The sequence below is a fragment of the Meleagris gallopavo genome, chromosome 2, assembly GCF_000146605.3.
Source record: "Meleagris gallopavo isolate NT-WF06-2002-E0010 breed Aviagen turkey brand Nicholas breeding stock chromosome 2, Turkey_5.1, whole genome shotgun sequence".
NCBI classification, from domain to species: Eukaryota; Metazoa; Chordata; class Aves; order Galliformes; family Phasianidae; genus Meleagris; species Meleagris gallopavo.
The window spans coordinates 45,182,072-45,201,928 of NC_015012.2; the positions used below are offsets into that span (position 1 = coordinate 45,182,072).

At 36.6% G+C, this 19,857-nt stretch overlaps 1 protein-coding gene across 3 annotated transcripts in view; it reads left to right on the forward strand.

Annotated features, from left to right (window-relative positions):
* The window catches only part of LOC100551145 (utrophin), a 259,447-nt gene extending 240,355 nt beyond the window's left edge, over positions 1-19,092 (forward strand). For all 3 annotated transcript variants that reach the window (XM_010707135.2, XM_010707136.3, XM_010707137.3), the window contains 6 exons: positions 2,922-3,080; positions 3,450-3,693; positions 9,997-10,105; positions 11,562-11,648; positions 15,041-15,063; positions 16,917-19,092. In XM_010707135.2, coding sequence (XP_010705437.2) covers positions 2,922-3,080; positions 3,450-3,693; positions 9,997-10,105; positions 11,562-11,648; positions 15,041-15,063; positions 16,917-16,925 — 631 coding nt within the window. In that variant the 3' untranslated portion in view covers positions 16,926-19,092. The remainder of the gene's footprint in view (positions 1-2,921; positions 3,081-3,449; positions 3,694-9,996; positions 10,106-11,561; positions 11,649-15,040; positions 15,064-16,916) is intronic.
* Positions 19,093-19,857: the final 765 nt, after the last annotated feature.

The window sequence follows — 19,857 nt, forward strand, 5'->3', positions numbered from 1 at the left end:
TAAATGAATGCCTTTAATACCAGTTGTTTTAGTTTCTGCGGTGCAGTTGATGGCACTTTACAGTCAACAGAAGATATTTTTCTTATTAAGGAGCTGTGCACTCAGGTGGAGGGGTAGGAGCAAGCAATGAACAACAGTGATACATAGAGCTGGCACTGCCACTCAATGTCTTATGAGTCAAAATAGAGTCCCAGTATATAGTATCTAAATACTTTGACATGGTGTAAATGGTTAAGAGGCAACTTGTCATAATGAGGAATTAGCTCCAGATTAAAGTTAAAGACCAAAACAGCATTTCAGAGTACCTTCTTGAACCTGCTCTCCCTTTACTCTGCCCTGGTAAGGCCTCATCTGGAGTACTGTGTCCAGTTCTGGGCTCCCCAGTACAAAAAAGACAGGGATCTCTTGGAAAGAGTCCAGCAGAGGGCCACAAAGATGGTGAAGAGCCTGAAGCATCTCCCCTATGAAGAAAGGCTAAGTGAACTGGGTCTGTTCAGCCTTGGGAAAAGAAGACTGAGAGGGGACCTGATCCAGGTCTATAAATATCTAAGGAGTGGGGGGCAGAGCATTGAGGCCAGTCTCTTTTCAGCAATGTGTGGAGACAGGACAAGAGGAAATGGCCAGAAACTGCAGCATAGGAAGTTCTACACAAATGTGCACAAGAACTTCTTTACAGTGATGGTGACGGAGCACTGGAACAGGCTGCCCAGGGGGGTTGTGGAGTCTCCTTCTCTGGAAATATTCAAGACCCACCTGGACACCTACCTGTGCAACCTGGTGTAGGGAACCTGCTTTGGCAGGGGGGTTGGACTCGATGATCTCTAGAGGTCCCTTCCAACCCCTACAATTCTGTGATTCTGTGAAACTGATGAAAAGTGACTGTCAGGAAATATGAGTTTTTCTCTCTACAACTCAGTCTTGATGAAGGAAAATGATGTGCAGTGTTTTTTGTCTCTTGCTCCCTTCATGCGTGTTTTGGAATCAATCTGTTGAAACTATTTATCCAGAGAGAATAGGATATTTCAAATGCCATTTTCATTGGCTAGCTTTGTTGGGTGTTCTTCTCGTTTGAGGTGTACTTGTTTCAAAATTGAACTTCTGGGATTTTCACTGCTTTCTTGTATGATGGAATGCTGAAAAGGAACTGCAGTCTCTACTCTTGAAATATTTTTGTGTAGTTCTGCTTTTTTCTTGAAGTGTGCAGAGTCTTCAGAAAAATAACTACCAAGAAGACTAAGGAAATTATTTGGATGCTGTGTTTTTATTTTGGTGACCAAGTGCTGTCTCCAACTAATTCTGATGAATAAAGTTCTGGATTTCTCAAAATTAAAGTATTTCCATGCCATAGAGCATATCTCACTCCTTTCAGTTGTAGGTCATTGTGAAGCCCAGTGCCGGAACTCCTGTGCTACTAATGAATCTTAATTACTAGTGAGCCTTAATTACAGTCATGAGATTTTATGGTGCAGATTTAAGTTGCTGCTAATTGAAATAGTAATTCTGCAAGTTAGACTAGACTAGTGGTAAAATCATATTTTTGTTTTAGAAGACTGTTTTTATCAGATTTACCATTAGGACATGAAAAAGACTGCTATCATTTGCAAGATATGATGCCTTAAAAAAGAACTGTCAATATTCATTCTGTCACATACAGACTCTGAGGCTCTAAGCCAATGAATGAGGAAGGAATTGAATTTTTTCTCTGGACTTATTAACTGAGAGTCCAAAATATAACATTGTCTGGAATCCTTCTTAAAGATTGTATTTATCTGTTTTGGTGTCACCTATAGGACACAACAGAGTGAAAAATATGTAAGTATTCCCACTGTAAATTCTTTATTAAAAGTGGATTATATGCCTTATTAAAAAATGAGGTTATACCTAATGTAAAATCTTGACAGAATTGAAGTTTTAATAAATTCAAATATAATAAATCCAACTTTGCAGAGCACTATTAAAAAAAATCTGTTTCAAATGACCTACATAGTTGCTTATAAACTAATTCATCATCTTAAAAAACAGACAGTATCTTTCTGATGCCTAATTAAAATAGGCAGACTAAACTACTTTATTGGACGGACCTTCCCTGACAATGTCAACATTTCTGCACAGAAGAAGCTTAAAAGAAGTTACACTGTATCATTTAAAGTAATATTTAAATAGTGTTTTGAAACCTGAATGATAGAACTTTGTTTCTTTTCAGTATCTGCTTTAACACTGCTGCTTTGCTTGCTGAAGGTGTTGATGTTAAGATACTATCGCTTTCCTGCTTATTGCAGCTGTTTCAGTTTGCATTGTGGGAACATCCTGCACGTTTCAATGGACACACAATGTGTCATGGTGTGTAAAGCCCCAATAGAGTTCACATCACTTTGGAAAAAACTTGATTATAAGGAGTGGAGTTTTTGGTTTATTTTGGTTTGTCTATTTTTACTGAAATAGAAAAAGGATGGAGAAGTGCCATGGCATTTTCATTATCACATCAGAACCTGGTCCAAACTTAATTAACTACACTTTTTATGTTTTGTTTATTTTTTTTTATTTTTAAGGCATTTCAAGTAAGTCATTTGCAGTTTATATTCTCAGGTTTGATTTTCACTATTTCTGAACCACCAGCAGCATTTGTTCTTCATGCATACAATAAACTGTTGTTGTACACCACTACTAATCATTTCTGTTTTTCCTGTGCATTGTGTATTTATAAGCTTTTGTAGTATTTTTAGAAACAATTCATAAATTTGAATACAACTTGCTGAGATACACATCTAACATTTATACTTTAAAATCTTGCAGGCTTATTTCGTACTCTTAGTCCTTTCACATAAACAAGCAAATGAAACCCTTCAGCTTGACAAAGTTGTTTGTTTATGTAATGAATGTGTTTTTGCTCTGTCTTAATCTGCATTGTTGTATTGCTCCAGAGAGGATGAGCACGCCCTTATCCAGCAGTATTGTCAAACACTGGGAGGAGAGTCACCTGTGAGTCAGCCACAGAGTCCTGCACAGATACTGAAATCAGTGGAAAAGGAAGAGCGAGGAGAGTTGGAACGCATCATTGCTGACCTTGAGGAAGAACAAAGGTGTTTCATAAGCATCCTATTTAGTCTTTGAATTGTCAACTCATTGTTTGAACTAAGTGTATGCCATGTATTGTTGTTGGAGAAGATGAGGAGAGATGCATTTAGGAGTCATTATTACAACGATTCCAGGGAAAAAAAATAAATCAGCCAAGGCATGTCATGTATGGCATAACTCGGTTAGGTAGAGGGGATGAGTCTACAATAAAACAGCATAGGTTCATTGTGTAGAATTTTTTCATAAACTGCGTGTAAGACATTGTCTTTGAGCTACTAATATTCTCTAGTTGGAGGTAATGATAGCATAATTTGATCTAAGGATGTTTTTATTTTAAATTATTTACATCATCATTCTTCTCTTCAATATACCAGGAGTCTGCAGATAGAATATGAGCAACTAAAAGAGCAACATCTTCGAAGAGGAATTAACCCTCTTGCATCACCTCCTGATTCCATTGTTTCACCTCAGCATGTTCCTGAAGATGCTGAACTCATTGCTGAAGCTAAACTTCTGAGGCAACATAAAGGTCGCCTGGAAGCAAGGATGCAAATTTTGGAAGATCACAATAAGCAATTGGAGTCTCAGCTTCACCGTCTGCGTCAGCTACTTGAGCAGGTGAATGTATACTCATGTCTGTCTTTTCTGGCAGGTTACTTCTGCGTGATGGATTTCTCGGTGGTGCAAAGGTGTTGGAATTTAACCGTAGATATTTTCACTGTTGATTTGCTCTGTTGCACTCAGTTATTTCAAGGGTGAAGAGGAATTTTTCCTGCTCTGTTCTGAGCTACTGTGAATGTCAGATGAGCACAAAATGATTTTAAGTGCTGGAGTGATTATGGTAACTTAGGAAATATACACATAAGTTCAACATTTTTTTCCAAGTTTAAAAGCAGAGGGAAGAAAATATGTATTTTTCCAAGTAGTGGTACCAGTCACAACCTGTATTTGACTTCAGTTTTTCTATCTTTCCTTAAGTTATTTCATTTTGTTGCCAGAGTCAGTCACTGAAATGTTTCTTGACATAACAAAGACAGATTGCCAAAGATATTTCTAATATGCAAAAGAACAAGTATTTCTATTCAGAAGTCCAGTTCTTGAATAGCATGTTTACACCTATAAGCTACAGCAAAACGGTCTACTTACAGGCAGGTGTTACATTCAAGAGCCTTTTTGCAAATGCTAGAGATGGTACAGTTTCTTTGTTGGAGGAGGAAATGTTGATCATTTTTGAAGAACGTGCATATCTAGATACAAAAAAATAAAATGGCAAATTCTACAAAGTGTTGTTAGAGATGTTAGCTTGTAAAACATTGTGTGTGGAAGCTTAAATGTATGAATCTTTTCCCAGAAGTAATCATGACCATTGGGTCAGAGTCCAGTAAGGCAAAGAATTCCTACTTTCCTCGAACTGGATGATTGGTTGTATGATTAGAGGATTTAACTAAGCTAAGAAACAGGCTGCATAAAACAAGTATCAGGATGATGTAAGTTCCTGCTGTTGATGATACCATTACTACAGTGATGAAGATGTTGTTGTTGTTGTTCCTCTGGGTGACTGGCATTTTTCTAGGTAGTCTTGGCATCATAGCACTAGGATGCATTTGTTCCAGTGACTTCCCTACCCCTCTAGCAGAATATTGTTGTTGTTGTTGCTGTTAATCTAGCATATTCAATCAGTGTTTGAGTAGTTTACATATTTAATAGGGTAGACAATTGGTGCAGCTGTTGATAATCCTTCATGATGTATCTTGGTAACTATTGCCAACACTAGGTGCTTTGGAGAAGACTTTTAAACTTGTAAAGAAACTGTTGTAGAATGGAAACACAGTTCTGCCAAAACTACAGACAGTTTAGCGTAGTGCTTAAAGCATGAGAATGTTCACCCTTTAATTTTTTTTCTAATGTGTCTGTAGATAATCTAATTAATATTATATTTTTGTAATCGAGTACCTTTATAGCATTCTTAACAAGATCTTTAAGATATCCATATGCGTTGTGCTAGTGGGCAGTGGCTTTGAGGAAACAGCAATATTTTCTTCTTAGCAGTTCTGCCTCTGGATTTCTTTGAGTGTTCTGCAACTTTTGGTTTCTGGTAGGGTAAGGTAGAACAAAAAAGATCTTTTGAAATATTTTTTATTTGTTTAAACCACATTTGCTCTACACTTGCTCTTTTGCTTACCATCCACCATCCCCCTCTTCTGGGGAGTCATGCTAGGCTTCTGATTATTTCTTGTGCTCTTCCCAAAGATATTCCTATTTCTATTCTGGCCTCTTCTAAAGGAGTATCTGGTACCAAGTCAAGTATTTAAGAAGATCTGCATTATTGCCTTTGTAGCGTATCTGTGATTTTTCAATATAGTTTTCTAAATACATCATTACTGTATGATTTTGTGTTCTTTTGACCTGCCACTAAGCAGTTTTTTTGCAAGCTGTCTCCAAGGATGCTGAAGCTATTTTATTGAAGGGCCTTCAAAAACTTAAATAATTCAAAATTTCAGAGTGTGTTCTTTGGAATTTCTTTATGTCAACATCAATACAGTTTTGAAGCAGCGTTGAGTTTATGTTATTGTCCTCTTTAACTTTCTGGAAAAATGACCACTCTTCAGCATGTTTGTTTTAATGTCTAGGCTGTTCACAGTGTGTGAAAGTCTTTTCCTCTCTCACTGCTTGGGAAAGACTATTTCAGAAGCCAGCTGGAGATCTAAGTTTATTTATTTATTTCCTTTGTTTTTGTCAACTGTCCCAATTACATTTTTAGTAGATGTAAAAAATTCCTTGTCTTGTTAATGAGATAGGATAATCTTCCATACAAATTATCTAAGTCCAAATGTCAAAATACTCAACTATGTATTTCCTTTCGTAATAATTACTGGTGTTAAAGGACACCACTGCCCATCTCACAACACCTTCTTTGCTGTGATTGGCATTTCATGTTCTCTGTTTCTTTTCTTCTGTCAACAGCAAAACCCTTAATTTCTCTTCTCCGTTCTGCTTCCTGACTGTTTTTTATGTTAATAAAGTGCTACTGAATGTAAAGTACTGAGACCTCTTTGTCTAAGAAATATGGGTAGAAAAGTAATGAAACTTAGAAACTCCTACGGTAAGTTAGATATATATCACAGCGCTCAAAGTCATTCTTTAGAGAGCACCTTTAGCAGAAAAGTGCATGCATCCTCACTGCACATTTGCCTTCTTCAGGTCACAATTCTGAGGTTAACACACTGTTTTTATTTTAGCAAGCCCAAAGGATTGGTAGCTGTCACACAGTCTTGTCATTTTGTCTGCCTGATTGATTATAGTGCCAAAGCAGAAGGTGAAACAGAATTTGCTTGTGACAGCTTTGATACTACCATGTTATGTTAATAATATGGAAAAAAAAATCCATTTTCACCTTTATTTTATACAGCTATTTTAGATACTACATGTGCAAAATAGAATTAAGACCTATTATGAAGGGCATTTAAAGTCTAATTTGATTTTTCTTTCTTTCTTGTCTGAACAACTGAAAGCTGTTTCATGCTGGATTTGATATTGAATTTAATGGAAGTTAACACCATCTGTCAATGGATGTATGGTAAAATTGTAAGACAAAGTATATAGGGGGTGCAGCTCTCTCTCCTACTAAAAGCAGAGGATCTTTAGCAATAGAGAAATGGAGAGAGCTTTGTGTTCTTTTTGTGACTGGGAGAATAAGCCAGGAATAAGAAGGAACATCTACAGTGAATTTGGAAAAGGAATTAGCCTGCTTCTGAGGTGTTCTGTAGCTAAGATGTTTGGGAAGTATTTGTTTAAACAATGACGACAACAGAAGTCAGGTGAGTAATGAGTGTGACTTATCTGACCTTTAAGCTACAGTTGAGGCTCTTCCACAGGAAATAAACCAGCTGGAGTCGCACAAAAATTTATGTTGATCCAAATTGGTTAAAATAAATATCTCCCTTGAGATACTTTAGAACTGCAGTATTAAAAAGAAATCCCTCAGTTTCAGAATTTTCTGCAGAACTTATTTGTCCCTTTGTATCTTTATTTAGTTGTATGTAACAAAAAATAAGTCACCTCCCAGAAATTGTATTATTAAGTTTTGATTCCACAAGTTCTTGGTGCTCGTTATGTAGCCTTAGAAAAGAAACTATGGCTTTTCTGCAACTCCAGTTCTTTCCCATTAAAATTTGGGTTATCTCTCATTAAAGCTGTTAAATCGTATAAATACATGCAGCTATTGCCTCAATTATTTTGCATTTAATTTCGCTCAGTATCTGATTAAGGCTATTCTTCCACTGCCAGTGCTCTTCCTCTGCTGCTCTAAATCCCACTATTCATCTGCTGATCTGTATGGTCTTGACTTTGTAAGAAGAGGATTTTGGTTTTGTTTGGCTTTTCTTGTTATTGTAGTCATTAGGAGTAAATACTGTCTAATGAGAATGAATTAATTAGGCATTGGCCTCTGATTAGAAAGAAGTGTGTTTAAAAAATAAAATAAAATCCGACTGTGATTCTGACTGCTATAGCAACATATGATAGGTCAATGTAAAGTATTCCAGTATGCTTTATTTGATCTCAGTTAATCCCCTGTTAGAGTCCTCATACTCTGTGTTGTTTTTTCTTTGTCATTTGCAACAGCACTGCTAAGTGACAATAAATAACCTTCACTACTAATTTGTCATTTAAGTTTGTAGGCGTCTCCTTTGTATCCTAATTAATCTTGACTTTGCAGTGTCTTGCTATCCTTAGTCTAGCCTTTGTGTTACTGTACTGCAGTTTACTGTCAAGTCCAGCACTGATCTTCCTCACTCAGTCTTCTCTGCATCATTTATGCATGTTTTCTGCTTCAAGAAGGATGGAAATCCAGTCCAGGTACAAGTGTTCATTTTGGATGACTCAGATCCTCTCTATCCATCTCCTAGTGGTGTGGACAAACACCTATTCTACCACTGAAGCTACCTTTGTTCTACACTGAAGTAACTTGTAACCTTCAGAGGGGTTACTTCATCTCCTTAGCTCTAAACTCTTCTTGAACAACAGTTGCTGTACAGAATTTCCTGGGATTAGTTACCCGACTTAGTGTATTTTAAATCATTAAATTCATTTTACCTAGACCCTGTAGCTGGGCAGAAGCCTTATACTGAATAGCAAATGACTTAAATATTCAGTAGGCATTTACTGCTCATACTGATGTCTTGATGGTAAAATCCTTGCCTGATTTGAGAGCGTTTCCATTTTTCTTTGTCTTCTAAGTGCAGAGCAATCTCTCTTGATTTATTCTTTTAGTCAAATTTGGAAGTTGGTATTGTCATAAGGAAAGAGAGATGAGATTGGGAAGAGAAAAACAGATTTGCCAAATGCTCAAGGGAGCATTTCCTTCTGTGTCACACCATAGTGTGTGCAAGAAAAGGTATCTCTCATTGTTCAACAATTTGCAGTTTCTTGTTGAAGGTTGTTTTTTTTTTAACTTAAGGAATTGAATGTTGCTGTGAACTACCAACGAGCAAAGTTGTGCACAAATGAGCTTTTGTGTCAGTTCCTTCTGCTATGAGCCTTGTAGATGTTCTAGATACTTTTCCTTCTCAAAAAAAAGTCTTAAAAATAATTTTTGCATGGCTTCTGCATCTACTTTTGACAGATTTGGATAAAGAATCTGCTTATTAAGCTGTTTGAAAGCAATTTGATGATTTGCAGTCAAAAAGATAAATGATGGGGGCAGCCATTTTGGTGAAGATTATGTAATAGCCTCAGATATAAATGTTGTTTCACGTGCTTCTGGCTTTTCAGAACAGTCATTTTTGGAGCTTGAGTATTGTGTAACACTTCTTCAAAGGATTTCTTATAAAAATAAAAGAAGAGAAAGAGGTAGAAATACCTCTGCAGGGTTCCTTCCAGTATATCTGAGTTTTATAGTGAAGTCTTATAATCTTTTCTTGTTTTGCATCCACATATATATACATATATGTACTCTCAACGACACACATGACTACAGCTATAAATGACTACAGCACTTTGATGTTTGTAGGAATCCAGAAAGATTTGCCTCAACAGTTTCAAAGTATGGAGACTCCTGTTCATAGTTTTCTGCAAATCATATTGTAAAATTTGGGGATTCTTGCCAATCTGAGTTTTCCATACTGTTGAGAAACAGCAACAGCAGGAGTGGTGGATGGTAGCTACTACTTTTCAGATTTAAGAGTTCTCCTGAATCTGGCATCTTTGTTTGGCTTGGTTGTGAAATAAGTTTAGCAAAATAATTTCTGGATTGAACTGATGCTATTAAGCATGATCAGTCACCTTAGCCAAAGCTTCTTAGCACAGCTTAGCTGGCTGTCTTATGTGTGTGCACATATGTATATGTACATACATACGTACATACATATATCATAGCATCATATTATGGCCTGGGTTGAAAAGTACCATAGTGATCATCTAGTTTTAACTCCCCTGCTATGTGCAGGGTCACCAACCACTAGACCAGGCTGCCCAGAGCTACATCCAGCCTGCCCTTGAATGCCTCCAAGGATGGAGCATCCACAACCTCCTTGGGCATCCTGTTCCAGTGCATCACCACGTATGTATGCATACATATTGAACCCATTAATAACATTGCGTAGTTTTTAGGCGTAGCTGGGTTGAGAGCCTTGTCAGGCTATTTGGATTGTACTTAAGAAATTGTGCTTCTTTGTCACACCACTCATAGGTGAATATCATTATTAATTAAGGTGACAACTGGAATGTTATAAAATTTATGCTTAAGCATGATTTTATTTTTTTTTAATAGGTTGTTTTGTTTTGTCTTTCTGATAGCTGTATAGACCTAAGCCACCTTTGAATACTTTGAAGACAAGGTGGCAGGATGACCATATACAAGCTCACACTTAGATTATGTAGATATCACTTACCTAAATTGGCATTTCACTGTCTCCCATGTAGCCTGAGTCAGATTCCCAGGTTAACGGTGCCTCCCCTTGCACTTCACCCCAGCATTCAGCCCTTGGCTACCCGCTCGATCAAGAGACAAGCTCGCAGTTTCATCAGGCAGGTGAGTGTCTGGTCAGGTAACGTGCTATGTGAGTCTGTAGACGAATACTGGATGGTTTTGTTTGCATATTTCTGAAATCATTTACCAACAAAAACACACAAAAAGGAGATGATCTTTGTCCAGGAACAACGTATATTGCACCTGGAGTGCTGCTTCCTTGCACCTTGCAGCTGCTTTTAGGTATCACAAGGTTCTGAGTGATGGATGTCTATCACAGTTTTTTTTGTTCTGGCTGTTCTGAGCTACTGGGCTAATGTCCCCTGCCCTGGGAGAACCAGATTGCATTGGAATGAAATGGCCAACAGCTGTTTGTCCTACAGTATGTGCATACAGCCAAGTAATCTATCAGATACTGGAACAAATGTCCAAATGCGTATGATTGAAACTTCCTGATTGCTGCTTTAAAAATTCTGTGTGTGCCTTCCTTATTCTGTTACTTTGACCCCAACTCTCAAAGGCTTCATATCTTTAGGAATTATTTAGTATTTAATAGTACAGCCTCTGCACATCAGGGGATTTCTCACTTGAAAGATTATTTTAAATTCTCCAATAGCAAAACTCATTTATTCCACCGGCAATTAGCAGAAATAATTACAAACTATTGAATGTTCAAAAATAGGAGAAAAAATAACAGATTTTTCTCCAACTGTCTAAGTGTAATTTCCTCCCTATTTTCCTTTTCAAGCCTTTGTTTCATAAATTTAAGAAAATTATGTTATTTCTGTGGAAAGCCAGAAAAACATTCTTTTGCATACTGGGAAGTTTTCATTCAGCATTGACGTGTGTTTTCATTGTAATTTGTCTGAAAAAAACATGGGACTTCTCTGAGTCTGATTTAATGCAATGGTAGATTTATAAGCGATGCTGTCTAATTACAGAGCCAGTTGTACTCCCTAACCATTCCATATGCTAATTTTATGCAGCACTTAAAAAATACCACAGCAATGAGGATTTTAATACTAGTGAAATTGCTGGTGCATCTTGAATAAATGCTGCCTAAAAGAGATTTATTTATTTATTTATTTTAAAATATGTTCACTCCAGAAGTTAGGTGACAAGCTATCTGACACAAAAAGTAAAGAACATAACTGAGCAGTTATTGAGCATAATCCCTCCATCTTGTTAACCTTTTACTTAACTGTAAATTCTCGTAAGCTGCATCTTGTTGATAGTTCCTTCCAGTTAAATTTTGGGTGCAGTGATTGTGCTTTAATAACAGAAAAAAGTATTTATGCTGCAAATCAGCAATTTAACTTTCATTTCCTCTCCCAGACCTGTCAGTTACCAGTGACAATTCCTGCACATTAAGTTACAGATGCTTCAGCTAATGATTTCTGATGAAATGTAAAGCAATATTCAAATGGATGATTGGATGAGAATACCTTTAAGAATACTGTCTTCTTTTTTTATTTCCTTGTTACTAAATTAATTGCTTTCTTTGTTGTCATATCTGCAGATGACTTGTTAGTTCCACCTCATGATACCAACACAGATCTGACAGATGTTATGGAGCAAATCAACAGCACATTTCCAGCTTGCTGCTGTAAGTGTAACAAAATACCTCTCTGACAGTAGTAGTGAATTTGAGGTGATCTTATGAAGAAAAAAGTCATTCCCATGGTATCAACTAAGAAAAGATCTTCTGTCTGATATCTTGTCAACATATACAAGTTACAGAACTCTGTTCTTTATGGTTACTCAATATTCATTCTCCCATGCTTATGAAGGGAAATTAAAAAACATTCTTGTGTTTTAAATTGAAATTATTTGCAATAAGAAAAGCCTTTTGCTCCATTTGGAATTTTCATTTGTGTCTGCATAAGGGAAAAAGACACCTACAAGTCCATTTCATGTTTATGTAAAATCTACGTAGAGCCAAGGTGAATGTAAATTCAGAAATTTTCAACACTGCTTCTATAACAGAAATTGAAAAAAAATGCCATAGGCTACAGCAGGGACCATAGCCCAGTGCTGATTCCCTGAAGTAATTATTGAACTAGCTACTAAACTAATTGGCCAGAAGAAATAACTGTTAATGCAGCACGTAAGACCATTCCTTGCTTAAGTACATTGAAAGTTAATATTTTATTCAGTGTCTATTAAAGTAAAATCAAATAGCTTCATATGCATGGCTTCTATCAGCCAACATATGCTTCTTCTGGCACTGTTCCTTGAAGAATGTCACTGCACTTGGAAGAATGAGTAGCTATCTTTCTGGTTCAATCAGTACTTCATACAGACTGTTGTTTTATTGGTTTGGCAGGCATGGGTTGAAGTGGCAACTTGGTTATTTGTTCCTTTTTTTAAACTTATGCACATACCTTTATCTTTATCTTCAGCTCTTCTACTTTAGCAAAACAGTAGTGAAAGCTGATACATTCTTCCATATTCAACAGTTCTCTGCAATGAAATGTAATAATGATGGTTACTTTTAAAAGGCACAAGTGAGAGGGAGGTGTTAATGTCCAGTCCTTTTTTTGAAACAGCAGAGCTCTGCTCTATTCTATGTTGTAAGCTCAGTGAACCTAGTTAAAATACTCCTTTAATCTCTTGTATATACATTGGCTGTGAAGAATTGCATCAAAGGTGATGCACTTTGCACATTTTGAGAAAGCAAATTAGAATTTAACAAAAGTGGTTTTGATACAGATGATTCCTAATATTTTCAGTGAGTTCAGTAATTCAGAGCCCATTGCTTTATAAATTAAGGATTTGATTCTAAGGACAACCTATTTTTGAAGCCAACAGACAGTGGAGCTACCTGCCACACCTCAGAGGTGTGTTGTGTAGTACATAGAAAATACAGGCAAAGTACAGCTCTTGTTTTTGCAAATAACTCTCTGGCATGTATAAGTAGGTACTAGTCATGTTCATTCTTCAGTTATACTGTAGGGTGAGCTGAGGACTAAGCTATCTGACATTTTATTGGAGTTGTGATGTTAGAATATAACCAGTGTTTAATAGCTAATTTCCCTGCTTTGAGTTAGTAACAGGTAGATCCTAGCAACAAAACCATGGCAGCACAGCTTCCATAAAGTTAAACCTAGTGGAAGCACTGTTCCTTCTCTAGTACAGTCTTGAAGTCCAGAAGTAATTTGTTCAGAAAGCTTTGTGTCTTCTAGTGATGTTAACTGGTCTTTGGAACAATGATAAAGGTCACTTGCCTTCCACAGACAAGATACCACTGACCTTTTTCAGTGCTAAGGACTATTTTGCCTGCCCCTAGCTTTAAGGGGGAAGAAGATAGAACATCTCTGAAAAAAAAGTATGAGTTCCTTCTGCTGAAAGTGTAACTTGAAAATAATTAAAAATATTTATTTGTTTGAAAACAGTAGGGAGATTTTATTGTGTGCTGCCAGCATTTTCATTAATTTTTTTCTCCTAAATTAAAAAGAATGTAAGGAGAAATATTGGAAGCAGGTCACACAAAGAGGTTAAAGCCTCTCCAGCCTTAGAGGTTGTCAAGACTGTTGTTGGCATTCATCTTACTTTCAGTGAAAGGTTGCACAAGATGACCTGCAGAGACTATCCAATGTTGCTATGGCTTTCTGAATCCAATTTCATCATATAAATTGAAGGTCACAATAGAAGGCTTTTCATGGCTGATTGAGGTCCAGGTCAATCTTTTTGATGTACTGATAAAGAAAAGATAGACTAAAACCACTGCCTGCCAACTTTCTCCTATGCTCCTGAGTCACGCTGCATGCTGTTCATCAATCTGTTCCCTATGACTTCACACAGATATCAGAGTACTTAGCAACTTCTGGAGATACTCTGAATATCTGAATGCTTTGGCTGCAGAAGCATTGCAATGTCTTAAGTATATAAATGGCTATTGCTATAACATCCAAGTCTCACAGCACATTGGGACTCTCTCTTCAAAACCTCTGCAAGGTAGGGGCGTAACAGAACTTTCATCTTCACCATCTGTATCTCAGAGGAAACAACAGGGGCAAAGAACTGTAGCTGCTCACTGTGGGAGGTACTGGGAGGAGAGGAGAACACTGTCATTATGGGGCCTATAGCTCAGTTGCTAGGCTCTGGATATGCCTGGTGATGTGAACGCTTCTATAAAATGCATTAAAAGAAGTTGGAGGAAAAAAGTTGCATTAAACTACTAGCCACAGTAGTAGTTTGGATCCTAATCCCTTGGGACCCTGAGCGATGGTTGTTATTGTCTGCTGCTGTTCTGATTGTGTACAAAACATGTTGGGAGAGTATAGTTGAAGGGACAGTCACAGTGCTTAGTTTTCCAGAAAGATGGATTTGCAAAAGTTTCCCAGAGTAACTTCAAAGTAGCCAAGCAGATGTACAGAAGGTGCCTCATTTTTCAGTCTCTGTTAACTGCTGCATCACTCTAAAATAAATAAGCAACTTGCAGACTTGATGCAGTAAAAGAAGTGAGGAGAGAGCAACTATTTACTGCTGACTCTTGAGATAAAGATTCCTGTTTCTCTATTCTGTTCTGGTTTTTGTTCTTACTTCACGTCCTTTTATCCCTACATGCATTTCTTGCTTTAGGTCTCTGATCAGTCTTTTCCCTTTTTGAATGAAATGTCTAAAATGTCACAGCTATTATTGCAATACAGATAATATCAGAATTATTCAGTGATGTACCAAGCTGCTCTAGTATGATTTTATTCTACCGGAGATTTTTATAATACAACACTCATAGGTCTGTGTAGTTGTAAGTAGTGAATAAGGGACAATATAATCTGTATTCATAGTGCTGTAAATTTGTTACAATAAAAATTATGAAGAAGTAATGTACACATCATTGCAACATGCTTGTAGTTAAATGTTTTGGTTTTTTTTAAGATAAAAGCTTTCTATTCTTTGACAGTACATATTTTTCTGTTGCTGTATTTGTTTTTGTACTACCAAGATGCAGAATCATGTAAATTTCTAACTTTTTTTTCTTTTTTTCATTTGCAGCAAGTTTCACTGGCAGACAACAGGTATGAGGCATTCTTATGTATTTGCATAGTTCTAGGAAGCAGAATAAAACAAGTGGGAAAATTCCATTAAAGTGAATTGGCTAGTTTTTTATTTTCTCCCTACCAGGCTACTTGGAGGCTAGACCGCTGTAATAGGAAATGTAAATTTTGAAATATCCCCGTTAATAGAAAATTCCTACGGGCTTAGACATTACCAAAGGTAAAGTGATGTGCAGTTTTGATGTGCTGACCATAAGGAATCAGCTCAAATCTATCAGTTGGTTAGTTTCAAGCCAGCCTCAGCTCTGGGAGATCAAAACTAGTTCATGCAGAAGACATCCATGTGTGCCTGTTCCCTGGTTCCCATTGCTCCAGATCCAGACAAGAGCTGTGGAGTAACTTTGGTATTATATTGTGCTGCCTTCTTACAGTAGACAACTTCTTTACAAAACCAAATAAGATATTTGACTACTCTAACAAAAATTTGGAAATCAGCCTGATATTTGAATATTACCAAGTTCTTGAAAATCTACCTGGTATGAGCAGCTACATTTCTCTTACAAACAGGAGAAATAAGGAGAAGAACAGAACAAAACAAAAACAAATACACACTCTTGTTATAGGTTTAGGTTGATAGTAGAGCAAAATTGTCTAATAAAGAACAACATATCTTCTGTCATTGCAGAGTTCTTGCAAAGTTTCATTGTTAAATAAGTCTAATAGAGAACCATGGATTGCTGTGTGTAAGGAGTGAGAAGAATGAAGTGATAAGCAGAGTTAATTACTTCCCTAATTTCTTCACCTTTTCCATTAATCTGTATTTTGTAAGGTCTCACATTTCCCATGTTAATGTCTAAAAATTCAGAAATATTACTTGGCCAGACACTTTCTTGGATTGTAATATCTGGTGTAATAGGATTGTCCTTCTGAACACTGACTCAGATGTTGGGTTTCAGTCTCTTAACAAGGTAAATTAAGTGAATTAAAATAATATTTTTCAGCAGTCCTTCCTGTCAGCAGGCATAGGGATATCTTTCAGTGTAATCAGTGATTAATATTAATCTTTCTGAAAAAGCATTTGATTTCTTTTAGGAACAAAATTATTTCTGAATGATCTCTCACTTGAAATAGACCACTCTAGCACCATTTGAGAAGGAGTATTTGTCTGTTTTGCGGAGAACAGAATTATAGAATCATGAGATAGCTTGAGTTGGAAGGGACTTTAAAGATTACCCAGTTCCAACCCTCTGCCGTGAGCAAGGTTGCCAGCCACCAGCTCAGGGTGCCCAGGGCTCCATCCAACCTGGCTTTGACCATCTCCAGAGGTGGCGCATCCACAGCATCCGTGGGCAGCTGTGCCAGTGCCTCACCACCCTCCATGTAAAGGATTTTTTTCTGACATCTAATACAAATCTCCTCTCTTTTAGTTTAAAACCATTCCTCCTGAAACAAGAGCCTGGAAATAAGTATCACATTTTGGGGGGCTGTGTCAAGCTGTGTCCCAGTTGTGTATGCTCTCCAATTTACCACTTAGGATTCAGATAGAACAGTAGTTTGTCTAAACATTTTTTCTATGGGTATACAGCAAGGAAAGCCTGTAAACTATATTTATTACTCTGTAGTCATAAAATCCTTTGAGATTTACTCAATAAGAATTTTAAGTACTGCAGCATAGTAAAATGAGGATTCTCTTAACTACATGCCTGGGTGATTTGCTGAATCTTGTGACAATACATCTAAGTTTTTAAAATACAGTTTTTTTGCAAAATTACATCTGAGTCCTTAAGTGAACCAAATCCAGAGTATTTAGAGCTCTCTATAGGGGACTGTGCATGTTAGTATGGTACTGACATGGCTATTTCTCATCATTGCAGGCAATGTGAAGTGCTCATTTGGACATCCACCAGTGCTTCCTGACGTGCAGTACAGCCCTTTTCTACAAAACACCAATTGCAAGTTCCACTCTATCAGAAGTCTGCATGGGACCTTGGAACATGCTGTTTGCTTTGACTACGTGTTCTACTTGAAATACTAAACACTGAATACCCAAAGATGAGGATATTGTTTTTATATTATAGGTTCTTTTTCTTCTTCCCTTTCTATGCAACTGTAAATTAATGAGCAGTGGAGTATTTGTCACTGATTTGTATAAATATACAGCCGCGGGAAAAGGGGCAGGGGCTTTATATACGTTCTTTTTGATAAAGTGAACTGCATAAGGAGTTTGGAGCAAAATGTTACATTTATACATTCCTTTCAGCTCTTTGCTTTTGCATTGTAAAATATCCTCAGTTATATTCTCATTCATTTAATATTCTATTCTGATTATTTATATGCTAACTATCTGACCAGACACACGTCAGAATTACCCTTGATTTGTTTTCAGAATTGGCATATGAAGTTCCCATAATGTGCATTATTGTTACTGTTTAACACAAATTGCCTTTAAGTGAAAGCTACAGTATTTTAACTCCATTAAACAAGATAATCTCTAATTTCAAGTCATAATACTTATTATGCACCAAAACGATATTTTTAACATTCTTTTAGTTGATTCTAGCCAACACACTCCATTTGGAGGATTATTTTTTAAGCTTTACTTTACTTTGAATCAGGAGATAGCTAAAAGAGGACTTAGGTGATAGCTTAAGTTGTTTTTAGTAAGGTCTAAGTTAGTGTAATCTTGCCCAAATTTGTTTGGAGACAAAGATTTGCTGTTCCTTGCTGTGCCAAACTTGTTTCAAGTTTTGGAATATACAGTCTGTGAACTAAAGCTCATTTCCGTGAGATCCCCTTTGTTTATTCAAACACACAAGTCTTTTATCTGCCTCTTAGAAACGAAGAGACAATTAGAAAGCCTTTTCCAATACTGTTGGTGATAGAACGTTTTCTTCAAAGCTGCAGTGCTCTTAGATTGTATCATGTGGCATTGTAATCTTGCAACTCATCTTTACCTTTGAGATCTTTGAGATTTACCTTGAGATTTATGTACTTCAAGTAGGAATAATTATGGGAAAGTTATATCACTGATCAGCTGATCTCTAGATTTAAAACAATCATCAGAGTTTTTTAATGCCTTCATGGAGTTTACAATGCTGCATGGACACTTGCTTTCATGTCAAGACATACATTTAACTGGTAAAACTGCATGCAATATATATCATGTACAGTGGAGAGAATCTAAACTATGTTGTTGTTGATTATTACTGAAGAAAAGAAGCTTCAAAATGGTATTGGAAGAGTTACAAATTCTGTACTGCTACCAAAAGATTCTACAGGACATTAAAACAAAGTCAGGAATATCTAGTGCTTATGCGGTGGTGCCAACCAGATTGTCCTGCACCCACAGTACTCGCTCCTGGAACACTGCTGCTTGAGGAGCGATTTGGGCACAGCATTGATCATGTTCTAGTGTTGGCTCTGATGCCAGTTCTTTCTGAACTCTTTGGCAAATTATTTAACCACTCTGCCTCTGTTTTCCCATCTGTAAAATGGGGGTGACAGTACTTACCTCTCAAAGGTGTAGAGAGCTTAGTTAGTCTGAAAAGCTCTATTTAAATGCTAAGTATTATTCTTGAGTGGGTGGAGCAAAACTGTCAAGGTGAGAAGAGAAGATGCTGGCTACTATAAATGCTTCGTCTATTAAAAAAAAAATTAGCATAGTTATTCTGAGAAGACAAACACATTTTACAGAAGAGGAAAGCCATGACCACCTTTCTACCTCAGACCTATCTTCATGAGTAGTATTGGAAATAGCTTTATATTCTGTTCTCTGCAAAGTATTTTGCTTTTATCGAGCTTACGTCATTCTCTAGGCAAAGAATCCTTAAAAATAGCCCCCCACATAAGTTTAAAAAGAAAAAAAAAAGTCTAAGCAGTGAATTTGGTGGCTTTTATTTTTGTTCTGAATATGAGGTTATGTGTAAAGTTGTTTTTCTGCCTGTGTTTGTGTGCATCCTTTGTCCTCTGCTGCCAAGTGCTACTTCAAACACTACATTGTAACATTATTCCTCTGCGATAATAATAAATAAATGGAATATATTGCAGTAAGATTAGAAAATGTATGGAGTTCATTCAAGTTTTGAGTTCCTTCAAGGATGGCACTTCTCATTAATACGTGCTGCAAATTTAATACTGAAGAGAAGTAATTTTAAGACTGGAATGTGGTTTTCATTTATATAAATGAGATAAATCAGTATTTTCTCCCAAAAGTCTGTGTGTATCTTCTGAAGTTTTCCACCCCCAGTGATTTAGTCTAGAGTCCTGTTCAGCTGCATGACAGATTTTAAATATGATCAACAGAGAAGCACTGCTTTAATTTAAGAAGTTCTGTGTTTACATATTATGAAACAGCAATAATACAAGCAATAATACATGAAGCTTTGTCAAATATTAGAACTGTAAATTAGTCTACGTTTCAATGCCATTTAGCCAGCATGCTCAGCTGTAACATAGTACTAGTTATTCAGTCATGATGTGTACTTTCTAGCCTCATCATGTGCTAATTTGGGGTATTTCCATTAAGCTTTTGTCAATAAGTGTTAGAACTGCTGTGCTTAAGGGAGGAAAAAAGAGTTAAAATTCCTCGAGGTGTCTTTGTGGTGAGGAATTTTGAGGGACAGAAATATCTAAATAACTCCCCAGAGTTGCATTTAGACATCTTTAAGGATCTGGTTTTTGTGCATGTTGAGGCAGCTTTCCTTCTCAACTTGATGATATCAAACAACACAAAATCTGATGACCTTTTAATACATTTTCTCTGCCATCTTTTAGTAGTAGTGGATGTATTCAAAGATCCTTTTTTTTTTTTTTTTT